Here is an 11673-nt window from a genome sequence, read left to right on the forward strand (position 1 = left end):
TCAGCTCCTTTCTTCTATGGCTTCCTCCTTCCACTTTCTTCTTTAATTCCCATCACATCCCACCACCAACATCCTGCCACAGCCCGACCTTGTCTCCATCTGGGGAATGTCTGAGGCCCATAATATCCTCCTCTGCTCCCTCTTTCTCTGGACTCAGGATAATCTGCCTGCCACTGCTCCTGAGGTCTAGCTAGGGCAGGTGCCCAGGGTTTCAGAATCCCAGAGCTTTTCCACAGGGCATTAAAGGCACAGTCTGCTGTTCAAATTAATTACCTGTCTCCCAATGGGGCAGAAGGGGGCTCATCCCTCTTTCCCCCAGAGTTCTGATTTCTTTTTTCTCCTGGGTTTCATTTCAATTACACTAAAAAAGGCTCTGCCCACATTCTGCCCAACTTAGCAGTTCTGCCTGGGTTCCTAGCCCACCTGGCTTAAGCAGGGCTATCCAAGTTTAAGATACTGAGCTCATCCCTGCTAAGCTCCCCGCAAATCAGCTGATTACAACTGAGATATTTACAAGTATAATTCTGGCTGCAAAGACTGATCAAGTAAAACTCATTCAGATGATGAAAAGATCTTGAGCATGCCCCTGAGTGCAGGGCAAAGCCAGAATCCACTCCATGTTGGCACAACACTACAGTGCAGGGTTTACCTGAAATTGTCTCTGATGATTAATGATCACTAAGGCAGTCTATGCTCTCAGACCATTCACTGGGGCAGAGGGAAGGAACCGGAACTGGATATCTATGGTCCCGGGAATTGACATAGGTTTCGCACTCCCCTGGAATGGACTTTGGGACCCTGGCCCTGCACCACTAAAACCATGGAAGTTTTTATGGATTTCAGTAAAAGCAAAAGCAGTCCCCATAGTAGCTATGTAAAGAGTGAAGAGAAAGATGATGGATGCATGAATGGTGAGAGACAGATCTAGAGGCAGAAGTGGTTAAATATGGAAATGTTCAAAGCAGAATGGTATTTTCATTTCCGACAGGCTGAATTATAGGAAAGCCCACTGTGTAGACTGTGAGCTTTTTGAGGCAGGGACTGTGTCTTCCTGGGTATGTGTATAGTGCTAAGGACTAATGAGCAATGATAGTGGCAATTGTGCTTTCCCATTAAACTGATGTGGGGGTAGAGATAGGAGAAATAATTTCCTATAGCAGCAGTATGAGATGGATCTTACCTGCCCTATTTTTGTGCCTTCTCAGAGTAATAATAATTAACAATACTTAGCACTTAACTAGCACTTTCCATCCACCGATCTCAAAGCACTTTACAAAGTGCGATCAGCTTATTATCCTCATTTTACAAGGAACAAGCTGCTGAGGAAACTGCGGTGCAGAATGTAAGGACAACAATTTCAGAAGTAGCCCTATTTCTGGCTGCTTCAGCTTTTGGGCACCCAGTTTAAGACATGCAGGATCTAATTTTCAGAAGTGCTGAGCCCCCACAGCTCCCATTGACTCCAATGGGAGTTACTTGTATCTTGTCAGAAGAGGATAGGACCTAAGGAAGAGACTTCTCTTATGGGGAAAGCCAGCTCTTTGTCCTTGTTCAAAGACCCCTTCTTGGGAGGTTGTATGTAATTAGTGGCTTGAATATGCATTGGTCTTGACTGCGCTAAGCTTGGTTTCCTAGCTACCTTTATAGAGGGCTGGCAATATAGCAACCAGCAACTTCCTCCTAATAAGTCACTACAGCAAATTTCTTGCAGATAAGGACTTGCGTAAAATACTAGCTCCTCTAGTATCTTCATTCATTCATCCCTCTTTCCCAGCCCCGCAGACGCTCACTCAACAGTCACTCGCCATCTGGATGGTCCAAAGTGGTTCTTCTGTCACCTTCTAACATCTGTCCTGCCCTACGCATCACTCTCACCTTTTCTGACCCTCATTTTCTTTGCTGCCTTTCAGTGTAAGAGGAAGAGTTGGATGCTAGGTCTGTTCCCATCTGGGTTATGGGGGTATCCTCGAACCACAGTTAAACTTGCATCAATGGTGCATGCACCTAGCCACGTCCACCAAGTCCTTAGGGAATCAGGAGCAAACCTGGGCTGGGAAACAGAATGCCCTAACCCCCCTCATAGCCTGCTCCTCTGCTGTCCTGAGACGTATGAAAGAACCAGTGAGACCATAGCCTGACACCCCAGGCTGAAAGAAGGCCCTGGCCTATCCTAATATCATAGTGTCCCATCAAACGTTGGACCTGTCATTGTGAGAACTAGGGCTCCTAGATATCTCACCCTGCTGACCCTAGGCTGTGGAACCAGGGGGCCGCCCAGGCCATGGCCTGGCCACTTTTTGGCTGGGCCAAACCTGAGTGGCACTGTGACCCCATGTGCCAGGTCGCAATGCGCAACGCCACTCACTCAGATTTGGAGGGGGTGGGTGTAGGGCAGGGGTTCTCAAACTGGGAGGTCGGGGGTCGCAAGCTGTCAGCCTCCAGCCCAAACCCCGCTTTGCCTCCAGCATTTATAATGGTGTTAAATATATAAAAAAGTGTTTTTAATTTATAAGCGGGGTCGCACTCAGAGGCTTGTTATGTGAAAGGGGTCACCAGTAAAAAAAGTTTGAGAACTATGGTGTAGAGGCTCATGGGCCAGGGGAGTCAGGCTGCTGGTGGGAGGGGGGCGCCTGAGAGGGGAAGAGGAGGGTCAGGTGGGAGGAACGCAAATCTATGCTCCCTCCAAACTTTAAAGGGCTCTCTGAAGCCTCTGCTGCTGACTGTTTTCTTTTGCTTCCTTTTGCAGAACCCCTGCTGTGCAACGACTGATTGAAAATGTCAGACAGCTCCAAGTATGTCTTCCTCTTCCTTCTCCCACTATGTATTGGATTGGGGCACTGCAGAGTGCCAAAATGCAGCACCCTTCACAGGAAAGAGGGGACCCCAAACACACTGGGTTAGCTCGCCCCAGCCCTAGTGGAGGCAGCCCATGCCCTACAGAGATCGGATGGAATGGGGTAAATGCCCATTGTTTTGAAGGCCTCAGCCCCCTCCAGGGACAGTCCTGCAACCAGCCCATGTCGCCCTTTGCTCTCTCTCCATGTGGGACTGGGACATGCCATCCTCCAGGGATGGGCAGGAGTCTCATGCATGTGTGTTTAGCAGTGGGTGACAGGGACTTTGCCTGGCTTTGGTGGCCCATCCGTCTCTCTGTCATGCATATGCAATGCCATCTGCTGGCATTATGCAAGCTCTCCCACTCTGTATCCAGCCCAGAGCACAGCCTGCGTCTGAGGGAAGCTGGGTGCTTAATGTTAGACTCGATGCAAAGGGAACGTGGGATTATGGTAATTGGAATTGACATTGAAGTCACTATCAGCTCCTTAGCATCAGCCTCCAGCTGGCAAGGATGTCCAAGGCGACTTTAATCCTCCAGAGTCTGGGCCAGGAGCCAGATGGACATAGGACCAGAGGAACTTCCAACCCAGTCAAGTGTCCCAGCTCCTGCCAAAATCAATCCAGTCCAGTGGTCCATTAAGTCCAGTGTCCTGGCCCAAGTAGTGGCCAGTTCTTGATACTTTAAAGGAGGAGGAACCCCACCATCACAAAAACCCGGCCCTTGTGGTAGGTCATATGTGCTGCAGTGTTCATGTGTAGTGGCTGGGCCCAGTGACTATACAGCCTGCATCCATCTCATAGATCAAGCAGTTTAAGTTTGTTGCTGAAGGTCCCAAGTCCAGTCTCTTTTGATGAGAGCGGTGTCTGTATGCGTATGCAGCCACATCTATGTACATGGGGGATTCTCTCCTCACCACTAGGTGATCAGTCCATGCCAGGAAACAGGAGCATTGGAAGCCCATGTAACCTTTTACCCTGACTGCAAATAATGTCTAAGTGGGATGGGAACTTGCCCCACAGCATAAGCTTCCCTAAAGCATCAGAGTTTAGAGTTACTAAGGCCAGGTCTACACTACGGGGACTACAGCAGCAGAGTTATGGTGCCATAGATAGACTGGCATAACCTGTAGTGTAGACGCATCCTACAGCAACAGTAGGGTTTTTCTGCCATTGTAGGAAAACCACCTCTGCAGCTGCATTTACACTGCGGGTTAGATCGGCATAGCTCACCTGGGTGGATTTTCCCCATCCCTGAGCACATGTTGACCTATGTTTTAAGTGCAAACCAGGCCTGAGTGTTTGGCAACAGTAGCTCCCCGTCCTGTGGAGAAATCCACTCCCCAGTGCCAGCAGCTAGAGAGAATTGGGGGAATGCAGCAGCCCTACCTGAGGAACCTGAGACAGGAGCAGGAGCAGTGCCTGGCTGGCTGACCATATTCTACAGTGAAGGGATATATACACACAGCCTCCCTAACCCCAGGAGCTGTTCACTAGCTAACACTCTCACATTGCAGTTCCCTGCTTTCCTCCCCAGCCTCTAAAATATGGTCTGTGGCAACAGTATGTCCTCCACCTCTCCCCACCAGGAATATTCTCCTCATGATAGTGGGCGGAGAAATCCACAGCACAGAGAGCTCAGGGCATATAATATCTCCCTTCTCCCCAGCCATTTGAGTCTTCACCAGGCAGAAACAGGCAGGGGCTCAGTTTGGGGTCTGACCATGCATGGGACTGAATCCCCAAAGATCCTGAATTCACATGCCCACTTCTCCGTAGCCAAGAGTTCTGGCTACAGACTCAGCCTTGCTCCCCGACTTCCTCCTAACTACCAGGTGAACTGACTCCCCTTCTCCTCCCTTTCTCTGAACACAGCACTTTGGCAGAGGCCAGCCTGCAGGGACTTGCAATCTTTTCCCAGACCTTCCCAACCCCTTTGTGTTTGTTTCCTCTGCAGGGTTTTTAAGAAGACCAGCCCCAATGGGAAGGTAAATACACGCTGAGCTTGGGCATGCCTGGGGGGCTGCAGAACACAGACACATGCACATTTGTATCCCAGGACACTTTACCTGTTGAACTAAATTGTATCTGATTTATCCAGGCACTACTAAGAGAGACCTGCAGGAACATGTGTGTCAGAGACTCCATACCCGGGGGATTCCCAACCCACCAGGGGTGCATTGTGGGGAATCCCTCCCCCTTCAATCTCTCTCTTGCTCTATTTCTGATACACCTGGCATGGTGCTATCATGGAGTTTTTCAGGAAGAATTTTTTTTTTTAAATATAATGAAGTCCCTAAGTAATGATGGCTGTTCTGATAACTTGAATAATCACAGTATTGAGAGATCTCCATTCCCTGATCCCAGCCACAGCTACAAACTTGAAACTTCCACTGATCAAATGAAGAACAACAACCTGTTTCTTTGCTGTTCTTTTTTCTTTTCTCCCCCCTCATGCTGCCTCCAGTTATCCATCTACTTGGGGAAGAGAGATTTCGTGGACCATGTAGATTCTGTGGAACCTGTAGGTGAGTGACGTTATCTTCCTCATCCCATTCTGCAAGCCAGTATCCTCTGCATGTGACACTGCAGCTGATTGCTGTGTAGCTGGTTGTCACGTTACAAACAGAGGTTTCATGAGGCCAGATCCTCAGCTGGTGTAAAATGGCTTAGCTCCATATGTTCCAGTGGTCAGTGATTTTCAGTGGGAATAAGCAACAGGAGCAAGCGAGATTTGTGAGAAGCAAAAATTCTGGTTTCCTGCAAATATCTGTAACATAAGGCAAAGGTGGGAGAAACAGAAAATCTAGCCCGTAGGAGCAGGCAGACAGACACGTACTAGCTCTGCTCATGAAAATAGAAATGTGCCCATGACAGCATGAGCAGCTTGCCTGAGTATGTACCCAGGGGGTCAGGCAGGACTGTATATGGAGAAAACTGATCTCTACATGGAAATGGTTTTGGAAGTATTTTAGGAAGTGGTAGCAGCTCTTCAACATGCAATTTCCCTATGGGATGAGCTAATGTCTCTGTAGATGGAGAAAGGAGCTACTTTTGTTGACTAAATTTTATGGATAAAGCTCATTTTTAAAAGGACATTCCCACCATTTGCAGCCCCACCTGTTACGAAGGCTGAGCTCACCTGCACCTCTTGTGCTTATTTGCAGATGGTGTTGTCTTGATTGATCCAGAGTATCTGAAGGATAGAAAAGGTAACTCTCTGCAGCAATAAGATGCAAATGTTGAGGCTATGATATGCCTTGTGACTGTAGTTAGGTTAAAGTGCCTAGTGATCACCAGTCTCCCTATTCAAAGCAACCATTCCTGAGCCAGAGACGAAAGACTGTCTTTGTTTTCTGCTCTTCTCTTCTGTCTTGGGGACTGATTCTGAAGCTACCAGAGGCTCGAAGAAGGATTTCATGGATCTTCCTATCTTTGCACTGGGCTTTAGAGACCCAGCCCTAGATAATTGGGTCAGATTTTTGCCTGCACAAAAAAACTGCTTTTAATTTTGAAGAGTCATTAACATGGTCTCTTCTCTCATCTCAATCCCGCTCCTCCACCTGCCCTTTCCTTATTTCCATTCCTTCCTTTTGCTCATCGTCTTTTCTCTCTTTCAATTTCCATCTGTCCTGCCCTGGCCCCAGTGTATGTGACCCTGACTTGTGCATTCCGCTATGGCCGAGACGACCTGGATGTCATTGGCTTGACCTTCAGGAAGGACCTCTATGTCCTGAGCACTCAGATTTATCCTCCTGTGCCAGAACAGACGCCAACTTCCCTCACTCCTTTGCAGGAAAAGCTGCTGAAGAAGCTGGGCGAGCATGCTTACCCCTTCACTTTCGAGGTAGGAACTTCTCAACACACATGGCTCTTTCCATTCACACACTCCAGTATCTCTTGCTGTGCACAGTCTCTCTGGAGCTGTGAAGCAGTGGTCACTTCTCATGCTCCCCAACAAATGATCCAGGATCAGTGGCAACTAAGTCAAGGAGTTAACTCGTGGTAGTATCCTTCTCAGCTACATCAGCTCAAAGGTGCTCCCATATTGCTGGGGGAGCAGTCTTGGGATTTTGTCCCTTGGGTAAGGGGTTGGGGCAGAACAAACACGAGCATCAACTTGAACAGAAGCTTCCTATGGACAGACATAAAGCCCATGTCATAGACAGTGGCTTAAGAAATTATGAAGAGACTATGGGGCCCTGAATGAGGTGCTACCTTGAGGTGTATGTGTGGGTGTGTGTGTGCGTGCGTGTGTGCGTGAAGTTCCTTGCTCCATTTATGCCTTAGGGTGCTAATCCTCAGGCACACTCCTTATCTGAGCCTATAGCCATGATGGAAGAGGAAACTCACCTGCAGAACTCTGAGCTACTACCAAAATACCTGCCAGGGACACATCTATCCCACCATAAACCCCAAGCCTCAGGGGACTCCAGCTAGGGCTTTTGCCATCCTGACAGCCCTCAGTGCCAGGGATCACTGGTCTGGAGTCAGACATTACAGTGAGTGAGGAGGAACCCGAGCTCTGATCGTGCTGTTCCGCTGGGTTGGGTTTGGTGTTCTTGGTAAAAATTTCCTCTCTCCCGCAGATGGCGACCAACTTGCCCTGTTCAGTCACTCTCCAGCCAGGACCGGATGATCTTGGAAAGGTGAGCTTGAGTTCTGCGTTTCATACCTATCATTGGCCTGAAAGAAAGACACAGGGTGGACGGATGAATTAAGAATCTGTCTCCAACAACTCCCCCCAACTTTAGGGCTCCAAAAATCACAGCTGTTTCCATTGTGGTGTCAAGCAAAATGGTACAGCCAGTTGGGGGGCAGCTCTGAGAGGGAGGTAGCACAGCCGCTTCATGCAGAGACAGGGTCTTCAGAGAGGTCGAGGATACACACTGATGTGATGAGGAAGGGAGGTGAATAAATGTAACTATCAGCACTTATTATCCCTGGTGGAAGATAAGGGGCCCTGTTCCATCCCGAGGCCTATCACAATAACCTTGTAGCCATCTGTGTTTTCCTCAGGCTTGTGGTGTGGACTTTGAGGTCAAAGGATTTTGTGCTGAAAATCTGGAGGAGAAAATTCACAAGAGGTAATTCCAGTGCATCCCTTCTTCCCCCATCACCCTAAAGCAAAAGAACCAAGTTTCTCCCCTCAGGCCAAATCCCTGCAGGAGGGCAGCCCTGGGTTTAGACTTCCAATGGAGGCCACAGGCTTTAGCCTCCATCATCCCTGCCTCATGCTTTTTGATTTAAGGGTGCCAGCCTCTGTTTCCATTTCTAATGCTTCTTAAGAGCAGACTTTGGTTTGCCCATGCACCCTGGGGCAGGGGAATAAAAGTGTTCATCTGTTTAAGCAAACAGACATTTTCCTCCATTGTTTTAGATCTAGCTGGGGGAGAAGGGTAGGTTATGGGTGGAACCCCCTGGGACAGACCCAATATCTCTGTGCTTACAGGCCTGGCCATTTCTCATCCCTGCAGGAATTCAGTGCGACTGGTGATCCGAAAGGTCCAGTTTGCCCCAGTAAATACGGGCCCAGCACCAAAGTCAGAGACTACCAGGCAATTCATGATGTCTGACAAGCCCCTACACCTCGAGGCCTCCTTGGATAAGGAGGTCTGTATTGAGTCTCTCCCCTGTACTCTTGCGAGTAGGGTCTGTCCCACACAGACTGGGACATGCTGGTCTTTCCCTTTGCTGCTGGAGACAGATTACAGCAGAAATGCTCAGCTGTGAAACTGAGGCTCCAGAAGAGGATCTCGCACCCACTCCAGCCTGCTAACCTATTGTGCCTCTCAGCCTTCCAGCATCCCTCATTCATTTGCGAACAAATCTGGGGACTTCATCCCAGCCTGTACTTTTTAAGACATGCTTTACCCAGGTGTGAATCCTCAGGAGTTTAGTCGGGCTGGAACTTTCTCTTCTATGTCTGTATTTCTAGTGCTTGGAAACAGACCCTCTTCACAGACCCAAGAAGACAAAGGATCCCCTCAGATCTGGGCTGTCCCCTTCTTGGAGAGGAGAGGTCCTGGTGCACATTGCATATGCATTCCCTTGGGTCCCTGCATCCTAGCTATTACAGGCCTCTCTTTCCATGGTGCCTCAACTTCTACTTATCTATTTAAGTCCTTACTTTGGTGCCCTTCACCATAGTATCTGGTTACTTCCTTAACTCCTGTTAGCGTGCAGTGTAACCAGATCCATTCTGATTGCAGATCTATTACCACGGAGACCCAATCACTGTCAATATTAATATCAACAACACCACCAACAAGATTGTGAAGAAAATTAAAATATCAGGTGAGAGAGAGCATGGTGCACATCCCCAGGCCTCAGCTTCATTCTTACCTCCTGTGCCCCACATTCTTCCTTTTGCCCTCTGCCCTATACTTCGCTCATGCCCCACACCGTGGGGCAGACCTTTAAAACACCTCTGTGAGAGTCAGGTTTTATAAATAAGTGTGCACATGGGCCCAATAGGCAGGGCCGGCTCTAGCGTTTTTGCCGCCCCAAGCAGCAAAAAGCAAAAAAAAAAAAAGCCGCGACGGCAGCTCTACCGCCGCTTCATTCTACTGCAGCAATTCGGCGGCATGTCCTTCACTCCGAGAGGGAGTGACGGCCCCGCAGCTGAATTGCCGCCGAACGGCCGGTCGTGCCGCCCCCCTCTTCATTGGCCGCCCCAGGCACCTGCTTGCTACGCTGGTGCCTGGAGCCGGCCCTGCCAATAGGTGAACTGTGCTGGTTGGGCACAAGGCCAAATGCCTCACCCTCTTTTCTTCCCCACTCTCCCAGGCCCAGAGAGTAAATCCCTGTGCCTGCTTCTCCTCTCACTTGCACCAGTTCTACACCTGTGTAGTTCCACTGACTTCAGGGGGGTTATACCTCCTTTAAACCAATGCATGGGAGGGAAGAACCAGGTTTTCTGTATGGTTTAGGGCTGCGGTTTAGAGACACAATAGTTTCATAGCCATCATAGAGCTCAGACTGTTAGGGGAGGGATGAGATGTAAAACAACGGAGAGGCCAGAAGCAGGGCCGGCTCCAGGCACCAGCCTGGCAAGCAGGTGCTTGGGGCGGCCGCTCCGGAGAGGGGCGGCAGGTCCAGCTGTTCGGCGGCAATTCAGCGGACAGTCCCTCATTCCCGCTCGGAGCGAAGGACCTTCCGCCGAATTGTCGCCGCAGATCGCGATCACGGCTTTTTTTTTTTTTTTTTGGCTGCTTGGGGCAGCCAAAACCGTGGAGCCGGCCCTGCCCAGAAGCCTGCACTACGTGTGTCATGCTCCAACTTTATCAAAGCTGTAAATTCAGTGGTTGAATGACTAGGAAAATCCTTGGGAAGCCCCCTGATATTCCACTGATTTAAGGAACTACCTCCTGAGATGCTATAGAGCTGCAGTGTCACAGGAGCATGCACAAGGGGGGGGGGCAAGCAGGAGCATACCCCCCCCCCCCCAACCCCGGGGTGTCTCTACAGCCCAGGGAGGGAAGAAGCAGCAGGGTGGCTGGCTGCCAGCTGAGCTCCTCCTTCCCTGATCCCTGCAGGTGCAGTCTGCTGCTTCTCCCTCCCTGCTGCTGGAATCCCAGGTGTTGTCTCTGCCTCTAGCCCTGACTCACCTCAGTGGGTGCCTGCAAAGCAGGCAGCAGTGCTGGGACTCCAGCAGCGGGGAAGAAGCAGCACTGTAAGGGGAGGGGGAGGAGGAGTTCAGCTGGCAGCCAGCCGCCCTGCTGCTTCCTCCCTCCCCAGGGGCATCAGGGACTCAGAGAGTGCAGCTGCCAGGGGAGCTGCTGCCATCTTGCTGCTGGGCGTCCCTGCCAGGGTGTCCTGAGAAATCTGGAGCGGGGGGTGTCACACGAACCTTTCATTTGTGTGTGTTTAATGTGCCCCTCCGAAAGCGGTCAAATTTCAGTTCCTGCGCTTGCCTCTGTATAGAGCCCAGGACAGTGTGTGCAACATTCTATGTGATACGCATGTCATTGCCATGATAGAATTGTGTTCCCTTTCTCTCTGATCAGTCGAGCAGATCACGGATGTGGTTCTCTATTCGCTGGACAAATATATGAAGAACGTGTGCACAGAAGAGATAATGTAAGTTAGAGGAGGTAGCAGCTCATATACCACTGGGCTTGGCTGGCCAATAGAGTGATGGAGAGAGAGAGAGAGTCAAGGAGTGAGAAGAGAAAGATGGGGAAAGAGAGGAGACAGGAAAGATGACATTTCAATGCGGAGCAAGAATATCCAGAGTTCTAATAGTAAATAGGAAAAAAGCAACAGAGCTTTGGAAGGGATATAAACCCCCATGCATCAGGGCATAAGCCACTGTCTAACTACTGGGGGCTAGGAGGAAACTTCCCTGGGGACAGATTGTCACACGACTGCCCACAGCAGGGTCCTTGCAACTTTCTCTGGAGCATCTGGTGCTGGCCACTGTCAGAGACAGGATACTGCGTGGACTAGATGGGTCACAGGTCAGATCCAATCTGGCAGTTCCTGTGTAAAAGAAGAGGGATAAAGAAAAGGGGAGGAGGAATAGAAAGGAGAGTGGAAGAGAGAAAAGGAGACATAGAAGCTGGGGGATACAGACAGCAGGCGTGTGTGTGTGTGTGTGTGTGTGTGTGTGTGTGTGTTGGGGTGGGAAATAGAGATTCTCCTCTTCCTGGGGCATACAGACAGCAGGGTTGGGGGAAGGGATCAGGTAGTGTGCTGTGGCCTTGCTCTGCCCAGACGCATCTGCTCTGGGTCCATAATCACAAGCCGTTCCCTGGTGCAGCAGCAGGCAGCTCAGGATCCTAGCTTTCCAATGGGTTACATGCAATTGTCATTACCCTGTTCTCTGTTGGGACT

At 49.9% G+C, this 11673-nt stretch overlaps 1 protein-coding gene across 1 annotated transcript in view; it reads left to right on the forward strand.

Moving 5' to 3' along the window:
- The first annotated feature begins 2775 nt into the window (after positions 1 to 2775).
- Positions 2776 to 11673, forward strand: part of ARR3 (arrestin 3) — a 13975-nt gene continuing 5077 nt past the window's right edge. The window contains exons 1-10 of the mRNA XM_026653085.1: positions 2776 to 2792; positions 4793 to 4823; positions 5303 to 5363; positions 6003 to 6047; positions 6483 to 6682; positions 7425 to 7484; positions 7855 to 7922; positions 8313 to 8448; positions 9048 to 9132; positions 10845 to 10917. Coding sequence (XP_026508870.1) covers positions 2776 to 2792; positions 4793 to 4823; positions 5303 to 5363; positions 6003 to 6047; positions 6483 to 6682; positions 7425 to 7484; positions 7855 to 7922; positions 8313 to 8448; positions 9048 to 9132; positions 10845 to 10917 — 776 coding nt within the window. The remainder of the gene's footprint in view (positions 2793 to 4792; positions 4824 to 5302; positions 5364 to 6002; positions 6048 to 6482; positions 6683 to 7424; positions 7485 to 7854; positions 7923 to 8312; positions 8449 to 9047; positions 9133 to 10844; positions 10918 to 11673) is intronic.

Source organism: Terrapene carolina, unplaced genomic scaffold (assembly GCF_002925995.2).
Source record: "Terrapene carolina triunguis isolate 2854851 unplaced genomic scaffold, T_m_triunguis-2.0 Scaffold131, whole genome shotgun sequence".
NCBI classification, from domain to species: domain Eukaryota; kingdom Metazoa; phylum Chordata; order Testudines; family Emydidae; genus Terrapene; species Terrapene triunguis.